Below are 18,918 nucleotides of genomic sequence, written 5' to 3'. Positions count from 1 at the left end.
ACAGTGAGGCCTGGTGTATTGCAGTCCCTTAGGACTTCCCTAAGGGTCCAGTTGTTAAGAATCTGCCCTGCAAGGCAGGGGTGTGTGTTTTTTGCAATGCAGGAGATTCGGGTTCAATCTCCGGTTAGGGAACTAAGATCCCACATGCTCATCAGTTCAGCTCAGTCGCTCAGTCATGTCTGACTCTTTGCGACCCCATGGACTGCAGCATGCCAGGCCTCCCTGTCCATCACCAACTCTTGGAGTCCACCCAAAACCATGTCCATTGAGTCGGTGATGCCATCCAACCATCCCATCCTCTGTCGTCCCCTTCTCCTCCTGCCTTCAATCTTTCCCATCATGAGAGTCTTTTCCAATGAGTCAGCTTGATCTCAGACATGTGACTCCAGAACTGTGACATAACATATTTCTGTGCCACCCAGTGGGTTATGACAGCCCCTGGAAATAAATACTGCTGTCCCATATAGAGCAAGACCATTACTGGACTTCCTTATCAGTCAGGTTTCTGTTAAAACAAGACAGCATCACTAGGCATTTGCCTCTTCTCCCACGTGTGGCAGGAGAAACAAAAAGCTCACGTAACTTGAATCTGTTTCTTTTGAACGGACAGCCCTGATTGGGTGACAAGTCTGACCTGCTTCCATCCCACCACAGTTGCACCAGGGTACAGCTGTTTGTTTTCCATCCACCATTAACCTCTGCTCCTTTCCTATTGGTTGCTCTTCTCATTGTTAACTTGCAAGCCCCCCTTTAAAAATTAGGTTCTGTGGACAAAGAATGTCCCCTGCCATATCAGTAAACAAAGGATCCCGTGGCCATCATGTCATCAGCCACTGCAGCCACCCACGACTGTGCACCCTGAGATTTAGAATGGAGAAAAACAGGACACTGGTTCCTAGTTAAGATGCATATCAAGAGAATAATTTCAATAAGCCCAGACTCTTGCATCTTCCTATACACAGAAAAGTGCTAAGTCCATTAATTTGAGAAGTCTGTTTTTTCTCTAATTGACACTAATCTTTTGATGTTCAACTACCTTTTATTTATTTATTTGTGGTTTCTTTTTTGCAAAAACTTCTTTATATCCTGACTCCTCCCTCACCTCTTTGGAACAGTCCCTCAGAGTTTTAAGAGAGACTGTAGCCAGGGGCTTAAGTCCTCAGTAAGTCTGCTCAATAAAAACATAATTCTCAACTTTTAGCTCATGTTGTTTTTTTTTTTCAGTTGATAGTACCTTATGTCTGTTTTAGGTGTTGCAAATGTTTTCTCCCAGCCTGTCATTTACTTTTTCTCAATTTTTAAAAGGCATTATTTTTCATAAATATTTAAAATTTTTATGTAACCAAGTATATTAACCTTTTCTTATATGGGTTTCTTCATTTCAAGATCACAAAAATCTCCTATTTCTTTTCCCCAATATTTTTACAGTTTTGTTTTTTATGTTTAGGGATCAGACTTTATTTTATTCCAGTTGCACAGCTCTATGATCCAGCACCACTATTTTTTTTAATTGAGGTATAATTGATCAGCACCATTAACTGAATAATACAATCTCTCCCACAGATGTGAAATGTCTTTTATCATAAATTCCTAGATACATGGGTCTGTTTCTGGCCTTTATTCACACTGACTTCATTTGCCTTTCTTTAGCAATCGACCATAGAAATGTGTATGCAAACAATCTGAACGGCCTAGACGGTGGACTAGTGTAGAATGCAGGCCTGGACTGTCTCCTGTGGGTTACCACTTGGTTGTTGGCTGCCATGCAAAAAATGTGGGAGGTCAGATCTTCCAAATTTTCAAGAAGGGCTAGACATTCAGATTTTTATGTGAAATCTGCTTTGAAAGTGATGGCAATTAACTTTTAAATATAAAAGACATTATATGGACAAAACATACTTGCAAACTGAAAGCAACTGGTTCCGCTCCAGATGCTGAAATGTGATAACACAGAGGAAGGCTGGGCTGGGTCTAGGTGTCCTCTTCCAGGTCCCTCCACTGTAAACACTAGGGAGCAGAAGAGGAAGACTGAGGTAGCAGCTCCGGAAACCTCCGTTATTTGCAGCCACCCCCTGGGAAAGACAGTAGCATAGTGCCTCCTTTGACCTCTTACCCACAGGAGCTGATGGTGTGGTTCCTGGTTTGCTCCGCCATCAGGAGGTGGTAGGTCAGCACGGGGTGGGGACAGGGGGCAACATCAGTCAAGTTGGGCCTCCCAGGCCCTGATTGGCTGAGTGATACAGGAAGGGGACATGAGGTACTGGCCGAGGATGAAGCCCAGATTCTGATCCTCCACAACAAGCTGAGAGTGACATCACCTCCTGTCTAATAATAGTGCAGATTTCCTGGATGTCTAGCTTAACACTGTTTCATCAGCAAAGGAATGGCAACAGTGATCTCCAACTCTCATGATGAGGATAAGATCTGAAGGTAGCAAGGACAACTCACATCTTAGAACTTTGCAAGCATTATCTCACTGTCTTTCACAACCACCCTGTGAGGCAGGCATCATCAGGAGGCTGCTCTTGGCCCAAGAGGAAGCCAAAGTTGGGGGCAATCAGAATTTTTTTTTGGCAGTGCCAAGGCATGTGTGAGATTTTACTCCCCTGACCAGGGATTGAACCTGTACCCCTTGTACTGGAAGCACAGAGTCTTAACCACTGGACCATCAGGGAAGTCCCCCAGAATGGTTTGAGATGATTCTGGGATATGCAGGAAGAAAGAGCTGGAGAGTCAGAAACTGCAGGCCCCTTCTCCTTCCCTGCATCCATGTCTGTAGAATTATTCACTTAACAAACCCTTACTCAACACCTCCGATGGGCTGGGTCCTCTTCCAGGCCTTGAGAATACAGCCGTGCACAGATCCTGGGCATTACCCTCCCCTTTCCTCTGAACTATGACCCAGACTGGCCTGTGCTCTATTCTTCTCTGGCTGAAGCAGTGACCTCAGGCCAACTTTTGCAATTTGCCCTAGTTGTTTCCCGGCTATTGGTCACTTCCTGGAATGTATGACCGTTCCAGGACTACACCACGTCATGCTGTGCTTGAGGCACAGAACACCGGCAGGCTCAGACCCAAACCCCAGCCATGCCTTAATTTTGACCTATTTTTAAATTACGTTTCAGGCAGGTCAATCCCTGTGGATGCCATTGTGAGAGCAGGGTGGGTACATCAGGTTTCTCTTGAAGCAGGAAACAAAGCTCAGCTGGTGGGGCAGCCAGTCTCTGGGGCACATGAGCTCAACCTCTTTTCCTCTCATTATTTGTCCTTCATCTACATCTTTTTCTCTGATGCCCCCATCTTTTGGGTTCTGTGCCTGAGGAGCAGGAACAGATACTCGATACATGCAGGGCAGTCCCACCAGCTCTACAGGGCTCAGACCCCATCAGTTTATGTTCTGCAAGCAAACATCCTCTTCCATTGAATGTAGTTGGTAGAACTGTGTGCATGCTCAGTCACTACGTTGTAACAGACTTTTGCAACCCTATGGACTGCAGTCTGCCATGCTCCTCTGTCCATGGGATTTCCCAGGCAAGAATACTGGAGCGAGTTGTTATTTCCACCTCCAGGGAACCTTCCTGACCCAGGGATCAAATCTGAATCTCCTGCATTGGCAAGCAGGTTCATTACCCCTGAGCCGATTGCAGTACAACTGCAGTCCCCCCTACCAAAGATTTGTCCAAGTCCAAACCCCGAGCAACCATGAATACAAACTTACTTAGAAACAGGGTCTTTGCAGATGAAATTAAGGTAAGTATCTAGAGATGAGATCATTAATTAGGCTGGGCCCTAAGTCCAACTACATAGATTTGGAGTCCAACGGGTCCTTGTAAGAGACAGAAAAGGAGCACACACACAGACCAAGGAGAGAAGGCCACGTGAAGACAAACAGGGGCTGGATCTGTACTACTCTGAGCCCAGGGATGCCAAGAATTGCTGACAGCCACTAGAGAAAGGAGGAAGGCCTGGAATGGATTCTCTCTTGGAACCTCCAGAAGGAATGAACCCTGCCAACACCCTGATTTCAGACCTCTGGCCTCTAGGACTAAGAAGAAAGTTTTTTTCAATCTTTTTTTTTTTTTTTTAATTTTGGCTGTGTCCTCAGCATGCAGGATCCTAGTTCCCCAACCAAGGATCAAACCTGCTCCCCCTGCATTGAGAGCTCACTGTCTCAACCATGGACTGCCAGGGAAGTCCCCAAAGTTCTGCTGTTTTAAGCCTCCAGGTTTGTGGGAATTTGTTAGGGCAGGTGAGATCAGAGACTGGAGCCGCCTGCCCCTCTGACTCAGGACTACCAAGAACAGTGTTCCTGAGAGAGTGGCCTTCACTCCTTTCATCTGGAGTCTTGGTTACAGCTCTCAGGTGGCTCTACGGTACCCAGAGGCACTAAGCGTCCACCCAGCAGATCTGTTCACCAGGACAAGAGACCTGAGGCTGCCTGGGAGGTGCTGGGCTCCGAGGCTTCGAGAGGCATGGGATCGACGTCCTCATCCACGTCAGACCGGTCTGGTCCAACCTCAGCCCTCTCTTCCTGCCTGACCCAAAGGCTGCTTTCCAGTTGTTCTTCGGCAATTTCTAGCTCCTCCTCTGTGTGTAAAACAGCCACAGTTTCCCGGGGCAAGTGTGAGGAATAGAGTCCAAATTTGGCTTTACAACCAAACATTGCCTCGTATGGACTCTGCTGCAAGGAACCATCAAAGGCCTGATTCCTCACCATCTGCATGAACCGCAGGCCTTCGGTCCAATGATGGGAGTGGTTACTCTGCATCCAGGCACTCAGCATGGTCTTGACATCACGGCTTACTCGCTCCAGGAAGCCCTGGCCTTGGCCAGGGTGGGACTTACCAAGGACAATCTTTAGGTCTGGCCATACCTCGTTGAGCTCATTAACAACCTGGTTTGTGAACTCCATGCCACTGTCAGATTCTAACACGCTGGGTGGACCAAGAATTGTGAAAATATCCAACAGGACGCTGACTACCTCGTGGGCCTGCTTGGCTTTTAATGGCCGTAAAATAATGAACTTGGTTAAGTGGTCCTGGTAATACAAAATGAACTTGAACTCCCCATCAGCATTTGACTGCATATCAAGGATTTCAACTTGGCATCTGGAGTCATTGTCCTTACATGGCATGGGCTTGGGTGCAAGGCCTCTCTTGGGTACTGGGTTCTTCTGGTGGCACTGTTTACACAGAGTCAGATATAAGACAATGACTTCTTTGGTGACATTCCCATATTTGCCTTGCAGCTCCTTGAGCATGCGTGTCCGCCCGCCATGGCCAATATTGAGATGTGTGTCGTGAAGGATGTCAAACAGCTCTTCCTTGTGTACGTAATACCGTATCCGATCTCGTTCTCTGTGAGCAGCCTCTATGAGTTTCTCTGTGCCTGCTACAGAAATCACATCATATTTTGCTGCACGGCGATAATCACGTGATGACTTCTTCCCCTTCTCCTTAGCTTCTTTGACTTCCTTGATTGTTTGAAAGTACTTTTCTTTGGAAAATACCTTGCTGTTGTAACTTTTGCTTTCTACCAACTTGGTCACGCTGGTGAGAAACTTTTCTCTCATGGTACTTATCTCCATGTCTGTTTCACTTGGATTTGAAACACCACGGGGATCATTTCCAGCTCTCTGTGGTGTCGTGGAGAATTGTAAGAAGTCTCCTAAAGAGATGGAGAAAGAAGTGAACAAAGTTGAATTTTGATGATATACCACCTGGAAGTCTTTCCCGCCAAAGTTCTTTATAATTCTTTCATCTGATTTTTGAAGATATGGAAGAAAGATACTAGAGTGCTGGTATAAAGCAGTAACAGAATAAAAATACCCAGAAAGCCCACTAGGGCCATTCAAAACAAGAGCATGTCAACAGAATTTTATTTATTTTTAAAAAATTCAATGTATTTGTTTATTTTGGCTGTACCCGGTCTTAGTTGCTGCATGCAGGATCTTTAATTGTGGCAAATAGGATGGAAACTGGACCCCCTGCAGTAGAAGCACATAGTCCTAACCACTGGACCTCCAGGGAAGTCCTGGGATTTTTTAAATGATGACTTTTCCCTGTCAGTTGTACACACGGTCATTAAATGAAGACTGAGTCCTTACCCTGAGGGACCGCATTCTTGTAACTGTTCAGCATTATGCCTCTGCTGCAGTCCTTCCGAGGGGCTTCCTAATACTTCCAGTCTTTGGTCAGATCCTCAAATGTTGCTGCCTCCCCAGAAGACATTATCTACTGCCACAGGGACTGCTGTGCCTTGGGGCCTGGGCTGAGGAGCAGCTGCAGCAGAACTGGGGAAGAGACCATGGAGGTTCTGGGAAAAAAGGCATGCCCACATGCATGACTGAATGTGAGCATGTGAATATCACACAGAAGAAAAGAGAACAGGGTAGAGGAAAGGTCTCACATCCAGTAAGACGAATCCAGCTTCACAGTAATGAAGAGGGGTTTTGTCCTCTTGGAGGGTCTGCCGGCCTGGCCTGTCTTGATACTGCCTGAGCTGGAGCCCACATATTTTTTTTCCAGAACGAAGCAGAGTGTCCAACTGAACCTGAGCACTCCCAAGGTTGGGAGACACTTCCAGATACAGGTTTAGTGGTTCTGAATAGAGGCAGCAGGGCCTGTTTTCAAAAATGGACAAATTATACCTGGGGATAGAGAGCTATGTCAGGAGATTATCATGCCAAAGAGATACCCCAAATGGGGTCCACACACCACCAAGATTGGAGAATTCCTCTGGAAGAGAACTTGATACTCGGGTGTCTAAATTGAGGTTCCTTAGGACAACTCTGGGATATAAGATGTGATGAGCCCAGGGGAAGCCTTCATATGATGATCACAGGAATTCCAACAATCTTTCGAAAACAAGATCCCCAAGATGCCAGCCATCACATGAAAAGCTGAAGGCCAGGGCAGAATCCTAAGAAGCAGAGAAAGATGGAAGCATTTAAAAGCTCTGAGGAAGAGTCTCAGTTAAGCAAAGCTTGATTCCAGGTCCTGAATGTCCTCCACTAAAAAGACTTCGGATTTCCTTGCTTGGCATCATTGGTTAACTACATGACATTCCTGATTCTAAAGACACTTCTGACATTGAAACTGCTGATTTAATGACAATTTTCTTTTCACAGGGAAAACAGAGACCCTACATTAAATGAACAATTCAGATTTTTAAAATGTGAAAAATATGCATTTTAGAATCAAAGAAACAGAATGTTTGTAAAATACTCTTTAAGCCTGAGCTCCACATTCTCAATGCAAATGGACATTTTAATGGCTCTGAAAAGTCCTTCAGTTAAACAAAAAAGAGGTTTCATCCATTAGTCCCATATAATCACTGACATGGGGCTTTGTTTCCCAAGGACTATGTATTATCATTCTACAGTCCTTAGAAGACACTTGAAACCACAAGATGGTCAATGCAAACCAGGAAGAGCTTCTAGACTACTCACTGAAACCAGCTTCTCTCAGAAACTGGCTGCCCTGGCTGCTATTTGAGGCCCTCAGGCAACTACACAGGAAGGAAAAGTCTTACCTCCATCCTATAAAAGAATGAAGACAGGCTGGAAATAATTTATAATCAAAAGATGGAAAAATCTCAGTCTTCAATATTCGAAATTGTCCTTACCCAATCCCATGAAATTCTATAGCTGGAGAGTCACATTTGGCTAATGGACATATTTCGGTTAGCCTACCCAGTGTTTGTTTTTTTAAATTGGATGAGTTACCTATATTTACAGACTGGGGAGTTCACTTAAAAATCTAGATTTCTAGCTTTCTTGAAAAATGGGACGATCTGGTCACACAGGGAGCTGTTTGGCTTGGCAACATCTGTCTTGAGTGGAGAGGCAGTAGCTCCTTTTGGATAGTCCACACTCTCTGGCTTCCCACAGTCTCCAAGCCAGCTACTAACTTTGTCACCTTAACTACCCACCCCTGCAGTTAACCGAGTTTTCAACACCTGTTCTAAAGCATAATGAAAAAAACAAGGCCCCAAAGAAAGGTGGCCAGCTTCCTGGTGTGATCTGTTCTGGTGGGGTAACTGACATATGACCTTGTTCACAGAAAACTGAAAAGATCCTCCTTCCTCACTCACCTGTGAGTCTGCTTTGGCTGCCCCGGACCTGGAATGCCTTCCATTGATCTTCCAAATCACACCCAGCTCAGGTCAGCATTCTTCCTGATGCACTCTGATTGCCATCTGTCTGTCCCTCCTCTGAACAGCCAGCACCACTCACTGGAGCGCTTTGCCTTTTTAGTCAACTGGTTCAGGTGTACACAACATGGAAGACTGAGGCTGGGGCTTCTATCTCGCTGTATCCCCACGAATACAGAGCTGAACAAAAGATGTTCAAAGAATATGTCAAACAGTTGGCTTACAGAATAGTAGAGAGACAGTGCAGAGGTATGTTTGAGTCTAGGCTTGGGAAGTCGATTTCTGATTCATCTCTTATTGAATAAGCGGAGCAAAGTTATTGAGGCTTCAGCTTCCATAACAGAATGGGGAGAATGCTAGTCTACATCACTACAGTTGTGATAATGCAGATAAAGCACTTAGCACAGTGCCCCGCACCTTAAACAAAACAACCTCTCGCTTATTCCTGAAGACCTGGCTCGGGCATCAGGTCCTTTGTGCGGTCCTGAGTCCCAAGGTCTCCGCAACACCTTGCCCTGTTGCCCGCGGGTTCCTCTCGGCAATTGGGACCCGCCTACTCCCCCAGTTGAATGAAAGAGTCAGGTCGGGGGAGGAGAGACCGATCTAGGGATTCTTGCGAGAGGGAGGCCCAGAAGAAAAAGATGAACCAAGAGCACAGGGTCGTGAGCCGCCTCAGCCCCAGCCCACTCCACTGGCGCCGTCCGGGACCCTCCTGCCCACCAGCTCCAGCGGCTCCGGCAGTCAGACGCGCCGGAAACGGCTCCCTGCCGACCGGAAGCCCCTCCCCTCCCGAGGGAGCGCTCAAAGATACAGCGGCGGACCATATTCTCGGCTGAGACACGGTGAGGTTCCTGAGGTGAAACCTGGGGCTGGTCGAGGTGCCACCTTGGCTAAGGCAGACACCGACTCGGGTTTCCGCGGCAGCAAAATTGGTCATCTATTTCCCTACGTTGTTGTTAAGGCCCCAACATAAATAAATGCTCGCCTCCAGCACGGAAAGTACGTTTATGTGCTTAGGCTAAAGTGAGGAAGGGCGGCGGCACAAGTGTTGCCAACAACTAATCCTGCACTGCATCACTTCCTCCTCTCGGAGGAACTGCTTTTTAGGTGAGTACTTTTTGCCTCAGATTTTAAGCTAAAGATTTCTTTTGGCCTGACACCACTCACTCAACATCAGTGCAGAAAACAAGGTGGTAAAGGGGGCCCTCGGGTATTTCGCTGCATCCCTAAAGTGCTGCTTTCTGCTGTTAAAAAAAATTACTATATGAGTCCATTATTATTAGATGCTCAAAGTTGGTTAAAAAGCCAGCTTTTTCCACGGTACTTTTCATTAGTGCAATCAAGCCACAAGATAAGGATGGTCTGCCCCTAGACAGTTAACATGACCAGGACTTCCATGAAAACTAACTAGGCCTTGTCCCAAAGCACCACACATAAAGACTCTTCATTTTAACAGTTTTTAATGAAAGCTGTAGACAAGATGACTTTATTCTTGCATCTTCTCAATTGTTTCTTCCTTATATTTGCCCTTTTCCTTTCCTACTTGGCGAGATTTGGCTTTACGTTCGAGGATCTTTTTGCGGTCTTTGTCCAGTTTTAGTCTGGTGATAACCACCTGCAGACAAATAAGGAAAAAAAAATTTCTAAGCTTTAAACAATCACCAATACAGAACACATGGGAAGGTCCAACATTTAGCCCCCCACTTGTGGGAGTGGACTGCTTAAGCGCTAGAAATGATTCTTTACCCCCAAACAAACCTGACTTAAATGTTCACTAATGTTCAGCCCACAAAGGAGAAGGCAATGTGGCACTGGTGGTTCTTCTCACATCTTCTGTGATAAATATCAGCTGCTTCTACTGCAATGTATTTCAATAATTCCACTCCTCTCACCCCAGTTTTATAAGCTAACTAAGTCATACACATTTTTATTTCTACAGTATCTTTAGTCCCATAAGTCTGGAAATTAAATGCAGCCTTCACACATTTCAACCTGCAAAACTTTTAAGAAAATCACAGAACAGACCCTATTCCAACAGATTTGTCACTAAAGGTATCCAGATTATGACAGATTTTAGTGTTAGGAAGGAGAAGATAGCAGTGAACAAGGTCTGGGGATTCAGCATAGTGACCAAAGGACAATCTCCACTACCATGGAGGTTCTACTTAATGAGATGAAATGCTGGAGGAAAGGGGTTAAATCGTTAACGATGTCAGGAAGGCCCCCAAAAAAGGGCTGTGCCTGAACAGAGACCTGAGGAGAAGGTAGAAGCATTTCAAAGAGAGCAGCAAACATTCAAGTCCAGAGGCAGGAGAACTTCCAAGTTTAATAGGTGTTTCTCAGATCTGAGTGTATCTGAAGGGCTTGTTAAATAGATCCCTTGTTCCCAAATCCCATGGGCGGAGGAGCCTGGTAGGCTGCAGTCCATGGGGTCGCGAAGAGTCGGACACGACTGACTTTCATGCATTGGAGAAGGAAATGGCAACCCACTCCAGTGTTCTTGCCTGGAGAATCCCAAGGACAGGGAAGCCTGGTGGGCTGCTGTCTATGGGGTCACACAGAGTTGGACATGACTGAAGTGACTTAGCAGCAGCAGCAGACCTGGGAACAGAATATACAATTCTGTGAAGCTGCCAGGTGGATGCTGCCAACCAGCACACAGAGTAGCATAGTTACAGGAACAACAAAGAGGCCAGCAGACTAGAACATGGAGAGTGAAATCATCAAGTAGTAGCTGCTGAGTGAACCTTATATGGCTGCGCCAGGTCTTAGTTGTGGCATTCGGGATCTAGTTCCCTAACCAGGGAACGAACTTGTGCCCCCTGCACTGGAAGCACAGTCTTAGCCACTGGACCACCAGGGAAGTCCCTGGAGATGAGCCTTGTAGGCCACTCTGATGGTAACAAGCAGACAGGATTCTGGATATAATGTGACAGCAGTCAACAATCAATAACAACATGCTGGCCTAAGCAGTTGAGAAGGACAGAGGTGTCACACACAGTGTTGGCAGCAGACTACCAAGAGCAAGAGGGTTCAAGAATAAAACAAGCCAGTAGTTTAAACATGTTGGGTTTGATATTGATTAGATATCCAAGTTGAAATGCAAAATCGTCAACTGGATATTGAGGTGTGTTTGGAATAAGAGATGAAGGTAAGTCAAAGAGGGAGATCAATGGTGTCAAACACTACATTAAGTTCAGAAAACACTAAGAATCGGTCACTGTATTGGTGACCTTGACAGCGGCTGATCCAGTCCTAGGGGCAAAAATAAAAGATTATGTAGTAAACTGGGAAAGCCCTTGCTCTTAGGAGATGCACTCTGTCATGATGCTTGTAATCCATTGGAGGGGTAGGGAAGAAGGGAAAGAAAATGGTAGCTGTGAATTCTAGGTGAAAGATAATGCAACAGATGTATTAGTCTTTCGACTTTTGTGTAGTCTGAAGATTAGATTTATGGTGCCAACTCAAGATCTTAAAAAACCAACACCTCAGTATTTGAACAGGCACCAAGTGCATTTATTACCTTTTAAGAGACAGCAGTATTGGAGAATTCACATTGAAGTCAGACAGGAGAATTAGACTGTATCTTCTATCAATGAATCTAGTCTCTGAGCTCTAGATCTGCAAATGGATTAAGACCTACTTTCCTTACAGCTTACTCAATTCTGTTTCACACACAGGGTATGGCCTCCATAGCATCTAAAAATTACCTATTTCCTAGATTTTAAGATCTATTCATGTTAGATTGATCAATCAGCTTACCAATACTTTTTAAGGAAAAGGTACATTACATATACATACATACAGGATACCTGTTAAAAGACACCTTGATTTCAGGAAAAAATAGTACTGGCTTTAAGACTGATTTCCAGAACACTTAAAATCTATTTCTGTCAACAAGCAGTCACATTTGTCAGCGATTGCTGCAATTTCTTTCCCCCATCTCAAGCATTCTCAAAAACACCCACCTTGCTGGGGTGAATGCCCACGTGGACAGTTGTGCCATTAGCCTTCTCCCGCTGCACTCGTTCAATGTAGATGACGTATTTCTTCCTGTAAACCTGGACTACTTTGCCAATTTGCTGCCCTTTGTAGTGCCCTCGTACAACCTTAGTGCAAATTAAAAAATAACATATGCAGATAAAGGAACATTAAACTTCTAAACCAGTAAATCTATGAGTCAGGTAAACCTCATTCCCTCTATCATATACATATACAGACCCTTCCAATTTTGAAAGACCTAATGGTCAATGGAAATGTGCCAGTAATTCTCTCCGGCCTCAACTAACCTGCAAGTAAACTATGCCCCATATAAATCTACAGTGATGGACAGTGCATCTCTACAACTGATGGGCCACCAGCAGTGGTGGGCTTGTTTCAGGGTTAAAAATGAGCAACAAACCCACCTTGTTTTTTTGTACCAGCTGACAAGGAAAACTGTCACTTCAAAGGGAACAGGCCACAAATATTTAAATTCACAACCTACTAAAGGGTCCTACTAAGTGCCAGAGCATGGGCAGCAGCTAATACTTCAGGAACAGGCTAATTCTCACCCAAAGGTTAATGAACATCCTATCATTCTCTCCTCGATGATCCTCAGCCAGCCAGCGTTTCTGAACAGATGCTTCTTCCCAATCACAGACTTTCTCAGATTTAACTATCTTGGAAGCAGAAGATGGGCTCTCAAATCTACCAGCAATTTTAGCATCAGCACAGGAGCGAAAAATGGCTGTTCACCTCATGAAATGTTGGTAACATGGAAGCTGCTTAATAGATGGCTTGAAATCTTTTCTTAACCCGTGCCCCCTGCATTGGGAGTGCCGTCTTAACACCCAGACCGCTAGTTCCCTGGAACTTGTGTATCTGAATTTTGATTTAGACACACAGAATTGTTTACTGGTTCTCAAATGCATCTCTAACGACCAAACATACCCAGAAAAAGATAATCCCAAACCAATATACTAGTTCCAAACCATCTTTCTTCTGTTTTATCACGACTGCAACCTGATGCTTGGGACAACAGATTTTCACCAAAGAGTAACAGTGGAAAAAGCAGTTTACGTTTCAACCCATCATCTGTTAATAAAGTGCAGGATATTCAACAAGATGACCTGAACACAGGCACATACCTGAACTTCATCATCCTTTCGGATGGGCATGGATCGAACGTTGTACTTCTGTCTTAGCTCTTTAGAAAGAGGAGAAGACATAATTTTCCTGCGAATGTGGGAAGGCGCATTGAAATGTCTTTTTCGATTCTTGCTTCGGTCAGAAGTCACAAAGGGATTGAACTTCATTTTGGCTAAATAAAAAGTTAAAAGAGGTGTAAACCCTTAAAGGACCAAAATCTCACTCAGTTTACAAACAAGCATCTGCAACAATTTCATCTTGAAAGTTTACAATGCTCACAAAACCTGTCACATTAACTTCATCAAAAGCTGCTTGACCTGAACTGCCCTACGGGGATTTTTTAAATTATTTAATTACAGAATAGAAGAATTTCCCATAGCCCACAGACCTATTGGAATTAATCTTTTTGTTCACACTCTCAAACTCCATGTGTTAGTCGCTCAATCGTGTCCGACTCTTTGAGACCCCACGGACTGCAGCCTGCCAGGCCCTGCTGTCCATGGAATTCTTCTAGGCAACAACACTGAAGTGCCTAACCAGCCATTCCCTTCTTCAGATCTTCCCGACCCTGGGGTCGAACCCGGTCTCCTGCATTGCAGGCGGATTGTTTATCGTCTGAGCCACCAGGGAAACCCAAACTCCATGATTACCGCGTAAGGAAGCTAAGACAATGCTTATATCTCTGTTCATTAGGGTAAAGGAGACTTGACAACTCAATTCAAACGTATTACCACGTTTTAGAAAAACCAATCAACGTTAATCTACAGAACGGAGCCTGAACAGATTAACTCTCCTCCCAATGAATGAAATCAGGTCCTATATCCCGAACCTGGAAAACGCACAGAACTCAGGTCCAAAAAGTCTTCCAACGGGCGTGAGAGGCCTGAAAGTTTAACCAAGAAACTACCCGAGACCATTCTTTAGGAAACCATTCTGCCCAGACCAGACACCATCGCCACAGGCTCTCTACCCTTCAGCTCCCGCTTCCAAGGCTCAAAACCCTCTTTCCTCCTCCTTCCTCCGGCCCGGCGGCCCTTGAGCTTAGGAGAAAAGCCAAGAGCATCCTGGCCTCCCTTCCTGGCTGCTACTCGGCCGCTGGAACAGTACTGGGGCACTCCGGGTCGAAAGCCACGGTGCCCGTGAACAGATGGTTGCGGATTATACGCTTTGTCCCGGGAAACTCTTACCCGCTAGCGCTTCAGCGATGGCCACAGAAGGGAAGAGATCTGCAGGCTGCTTCCGGTTCTGTAAGTTTCCGCAAGATCTCGCGAGACCGATGTTTCTTGAGCAAGAGAGGCGCGGAGTTTGAATGCGTAGAGGAAACTGGGGAGACATTGATGACTACCGCCCTCTCGTGGCTCGGAGGGGAACTACGAGGGACTGCAAAACTTTTCTCCAGGTCCTGGAGCCTCCAGTGGGAGTCCTGGATTTTGCATCTGCGTCCTCTGGGAACGGTAGTTCCCGGGCTAGTGGGGGTGGGGGGGAGGGGGCTGTTCGGGGTCTTACTGTCGTGGAGGGTGTTGAAGTGAGCGGCCCCAGGGACCTGTGTCCCTTCACACCCGAACACCAGGCAGGAGGGTCCTTTAACCCGGAAAAAGGCGGGTCCTATATTTGACCGCCAAGTGGCGCTGGGACGCCAGCTAGCTGGTCACCTCGGTTACCTGGACATCCCAGGCAAAGGCCCTAGGCCTGTTGAGTATTCGTGTCGCGTAAACGGCTCCAGCCGGGCGCGTGCTACCGCTTGAACACAGCCGAATGTGCGGACTCTTTCGCGGGGCCCGCCAGAGATTCAGCTCCCGCCAGCGAGGGGCCTTTGAGGACTTGGACCGCGAGTCCGTCCCCCCAACCCCGGGAAAATAGGACTGAACCCGGGTTTCTAACGCGCTCCCAGGTGATTCCGGGAGTGCTGGTCCGAGACCACACCTTGAAGGAGCGCGGCGTGAGGAAGCCTCTCCACGCTGAGAGCTGTGCCCTTTTCCTCATTTTACCGCTTGCTTTCATTCAGTTCAGGATCTGATGGAAGCAGGGCTAAGGGGTGCGCTCCCCTGCAAAAGGATTGCAGTGCAGGGTGAACTCCCGCCGCGCGTCCGGCCGCGCACCTGGTAAGGGACCGGTTTCTGTTGAATGAATAATACAGGTGTCATAGGAGGGGAAGACGCGCGTTTCATGATGCTTAAGACTTAGTGAGCTTGCAGAGTCCTAGGGGCACTCACTGCATTTTTAACTCCTTTAATCCACCAGAGTCTTGCAATCCTGGTATTGTTCCATATCACAGATGGGGACACTGAGCCACAGAGAAGTGAGAGGAGCTCGTGCAAGGTTATACAGAACCCATAGGATATAGACAACCCCCTGAAGGCTGGCTTCCCAGCTCCTTCTGGTAATTTCCTAAGCGGGCCTGATTTGTAAGAACCCAACTGGGTCACTTCAGAGTGAGAAATCATATTCTTGAGGGCCCACAGTGGAGTCAGTCAAGATTGTGTGGGTTTTTTTGTTTTTGTTTTTGCTACACCTGCGGCATGTGGGATCTTAGTTCCCTGACCAGGAATAGAACCTTTGCTCCCTGCAGTGGAAGCTCAGAGTCTTAACCACTGGACCACCAGGGAAGTCCCAAGAACATGTGCTTTCATTATTTAAAAATAGTTTTGTTCTTGAATATGCTGTGAAGATACAGTCCAGTATTTTATTTGTGGTTCAAAAATTTAGGGAGAGCAGAACTCCTCTGCCGCAATTCTTTTCAACAAATGTTCATGGAACATCTTTTATGGGGCCAGCCTAGAGTTGCACACTGGAGTCGCAAAAAGAAACTAGTCAAAGTTTCTGCCTGCAGGAAGTTCACTGTCTAAGAGGAGAGATAAACAAGGAAATCAACCACTTTAGAAGCCCAGAAAAGTGCTCACTGAGCCCAACTGCCCTTGGGTGCTTCTGTGCTTGGAGAACAGAAGAGGACTCCTGGGTCAGGGAAGACCTGGGGTAAAGTCACCCTTGACTGACTTTTGAAGAATGTTACAATTAGCTTCTCCTGTTGATGTATGACAGAAACCAACACAACATTGTAAAGCAATTACCCTCCAATTAAAAATAGATTAAAAAAAAATTAGCTCCTGGAGGCAGTGGGAATAGCTTGAGGGAAGGCATGGAGGTGTGAGTCCATGACACTGTGTCTCCAGGAGCCAGGTCCTTGTGGCTGGCATGAGAGGCATTCAGACAGGAGCCCATGGGGTGCTGAGGTTGAGCTGAGTTTGAGTTGCATGTGGATAGTCATGGCAGCCTCTGAGGGCTCCTGCCTTCCTACTTGCCTTCCTTTCTGGTCCCTACTGTCTTACCCCCTTCTCTTTCTTCTCATCTCTTCTTCAGGTCTCACCATCATCTTCCTCTCTTCCCACCAAGGTCTTCTCTGTTTCTTCAGCCTCCCTATCATTCTTTGCTGTCACCCAACCCTCTCAAGCCTCTTTACTTCCTTCTCTCCATGCAACACAGTCCTCATAAACTTCAGCCCACCACGTGGAAGCATAATCACTTTATACAGTATGAAGATGGATGGAAATTGTACCCACAGAGGGAGGTGACTGCTAGCCTAGTTATAGTCTGTTTATCTTCACTAGTGTCTGTTGGGTGTCATGGCTCCACCCCACTTGATCCTCTGGGCCTAGCCTGGCTGCCCTCTCTCTCCACGTTCTTCTTACATGAGTCCTCTTGTTGTTGTTGAGCCTTAACCACTGGACTGCCAAGGAAGTCCCCACATGAGTCTTTTCTTTTTTTAAGCGTGATTTGTTTATTTATGGCTATGCTGGGTCTTCATTGCTGCATATGGGCTTTTTCTAGTTGTGGCAAGTGGGGGCTACTCTTCCTTGCAGTGCACAGGCTTCTCACTATGGTAGCTTCTTTTGTTGAGAAGCACAGGCTCAAGGCACATGGTTTTCACTAATTATAGCTCTCGGGCTCAGTAGTTGTGGCACGTGGTCTTAGTTGCTCTGCCGCATGTGGGATCTTCCTGGAGCAGGGATCGAACCCTTGTCCCCTGCAGTGGCAAGCGGGTTCTTGACCATTGTGTCACCAGGAAGTCCCCCACACGAGTCCTTTTAAACTGGCTCCTTAAGGTCATCCTGAGAGTGGTCTTTGAGTAGCCCTAGATGGTTGGATGGCACCACCGACTCAAGAGACATGGGTTTGGGTGGACTCCAGGAGTTGGTGATGGACAGGGAGGCCTGGCGTGCTGCAGTTCATGGGGTCACAAAGAGTTGGACACGACTGAGCGACTGAACTGAACTGAACTGAACTGAAGACACTAAATCGGGTATTACCCAGGTTTCATGCCTGCATCCCTGGACTAAACTTTTTTTCTGGACACCAGGCCATCATGTTTGTTTGTTCACTGGTTCACTTGTTTATCCATTCACTTATGCATGCTTCAAATATTTATCCAGTTTTGACTCTTTGCTAATGATCTTACGAAGATCAGTGAGATCTAGCCTCTCCTCAAGGAGCAGGCCATCTAGAAGGAGACGGACTTACAATGAAGCGTCTAGGGAGGATGATGGGATGTGGGGGAGGGCACGGGGCGGGACACAGTGGAGAAGCAGAGAATTCATTACATGTTGTGTGATGTGGCAAAAAAAAAAAAAAAAAAAATGGTGGGACCCAGAGAAATGCATAGGAACTTAGGAACGCTGACAATATCAAACTTTTTACCTTCCTTCCTGGGGTGCCCGTTAAGCCTAAGATGTCACACCTGGGACCAGACAAAGCAGCCCCTCGGAGCCGGTAGCTGACACTCTGGAACCACAGAACAAGCAGTCTGGCAGCTCTCAAACCTTCTTGGGGCCCGCTCCTCACTCACCAGGCAACAGGTGTGTACACTGAAGATATCTTTAGCTTCTAATATAATTTTTCAACTTAATGTTTGAATAATCCATACATTTACTTGCTCAGATATCCAAAAATGCCAAAGGTGAAGAGAGAAGTTCCTTTCCAGTTCCATCATTTTCTCATCCCCTTCCACAACTGATCACTCTAGTTTTTTTCAAATCTTCCCAGTTGCTTTATGCACAAATAAGCAAATCGGAAAGTAGATTCTTTTTTTATTCTTTCAGCTGTGCCCCACAGCATGTGGGATCTTAGTTCCCTGACCAGGGATGGAACCTGCATTGGGAGGGGGGAGTCCTAATCACTGGACAGCCAGGGAAGTGCCCTGGAAAGTAAATTCTTATTCCTCCACTTTCGACACAAATTGTATAATCGGACATCCAGTATTCCACCCCTTGCCTTTGCCCATTGGCCATTGGGTCTTGCAGACTTTCCGGGTTGGTTTGCAGGTCCTTCCTTGTTCTTTTCACAGCTGCGTGATATTCTCTGCATTGCTTGTACGGTTTTCCCGATTCCTGGTTTTTAGGAACAATAGTGCAATTGTATAACATATGTTGATTCCCCAACATGCAAGCATATCTATTGGATACATTTCTAGAATTTCTGGGTCCAAGTGGACAAATTTCCCTTCCTATTTTTTTTTTAATATTTATTTGGCTGCACTAAATCTTAGTAGCAGCATGAAGGATCTTTAATCTTCGTTGAGGCATGTGGGAACTATTTCTCTGACCAGGGATCGAACCCAGGCCCCCTCCATTGGGAGTCTTA

General features: G+C 46.1%; 3 protein-coding genes across 13 annotated transcripts in view; 1 reads left to right on the top strand and 2 right to left on the bottom strand.

Annotated features, from left to right (window-relative positions):
• Window positions 1–1,562: 1,562 nt before the first annotated feature.
• KRABD2 (KRAB domain containing 2) lies at window positions 1,563–9,360 on the bottom strand. Of its 10 annotated transcripts, none has more exons than XM_086358979.1 (5): window positions 8,875–9,006; window positions 8,095–8,334; window positions 6,409–6,921; window positions 6,107–6,315; window positions 1,563–5,667 (listed from the first exon to the last, which is right to left on the bottom strand). In XM_086358979.1, the coding sequence occupies exons 4-5, from the start codon at window positions 6,138–6,140 to the stop codon at window positions 4,412–4,414; spliced, it is 1,290 nt and encodes a 429-aa protein (XP_086215105.1). In that variant the 5' UTR covers window positions 6,141–6,315; window positions 6,409–6,921; window positions 8,095–8,334; window positions 8,875–9,006; the 3' UTR covers window positions 1,563–4,411. The 10 variants fall into 10 exon arrangements, with proteins under 10 accessions (XP_086215105.1, XP_086215102.1, XP_086215104.1 ...); XM_086358976.1 differs by having other exon boundaries at window positions 8,572–8,906; XM_086358978.1 differs by having other exon boundaries at window positions 6,107–6,292; window positions 8,095–9,360.
• Window positions 9,361–9,597: 237 nt separating this feature from the next.
• Window positions 9,598–14,999, bottom strand: RPL26 (ribosomal protein L26). Its single transcript, XM_086359010.1, has 4 exons — window positions 14,472–14,999; window positions 13,284–13,456; window positions 12,123–12,263; window positions 9,598–9,769 (listed from the first exon to the last, which is right to left on the bottom strand). The coding sequence occupies exons 1-4, from the start codon at window positions 14,617–14,619 to the stop codon at window positions 9,641–9,643; spliced, it is 591 nt and encodes a 196-aa protein (XP_086215136.1). The 5' UTR covers window positions 14,620–14,999; the 3' UTR covers window positions 9,598–9,640.
• Window positions 14,877–18,918, top strand: part of NDEL1 (nudE neurodevelopment protein 1 like 1) — a 76,960-nt gene continuing 72,918 nt past the window's right edge. Inside the window, exons 1-2 of one of the 2 annotated variants that reach the window (XM_086358992.1) lie at window positions 14,877–15,386; window positions 18,002–18,134. The gene's annotated coding sequence lies outside the window, so the exon portion shown is untranslated. The remainder of the gene's footprint in view (window positions 15,387–18,001; window positions 18,135–18,918) is intronic. The other variant, XM_086358986.1, reaches the window with a different exon arrangement.

The sequence above is a fragment of the Bos grunniens genome, chromosome 19 (genome assembly GCF_055505025.1).
Source record: "Bos grunniens cultivar Pamir isolate PY7600 chromosome 19, Bosgru_T2T1.0, whole genome shotgun sequence".
NCBI classification, from domain to species: Eukaryota; Metazoa; Chordata; class Mammalia; order Artiodactyla; family Bovidae; genus Bos; species Bos grunniens.
This window is presented reverse-complemented; position numbering and strand designations above follow the sequence as displayed.

Bases quoted from the DNA above. Each gene is read 5' to 3' on its own strand.
- KRABD2 (XM_086358978.1), bottom strand. From the start codon at position 6,140: ATGCTGAACAGTTACAAGAATGCGGTCCCTCAGG. The intron at 5,668-6,106 runs GTAAGGACTCAG...CCATCTCTTTAG, and splicing joins CAAGAATGCGGTCCCTCAGG to GAGACTTCTTACAATTCTCC.
- RPL26 (XM_086359010.1), bottom strand. From the start codon at position 14,619: ATGTCTCCCCAGTTTCCTCTACGCATTCAAACTCCGCGCCTCTCTTGC. The intron at 13,457-14,471 runs GTAAGAGTTTCC...CTTTTTATTTAG, and splicing joins CATCGCTGAAGCGCTAGCGG to CCAAAATGAAGTTCAATCCC. The intron at 9,770-12,122 runs GTGGGTGTTTTT...ATTTGTCTGCAG, and splicing joins TGGGCATTCACCCCAGCAAG to GTGGTTATCACCAGACTAAA.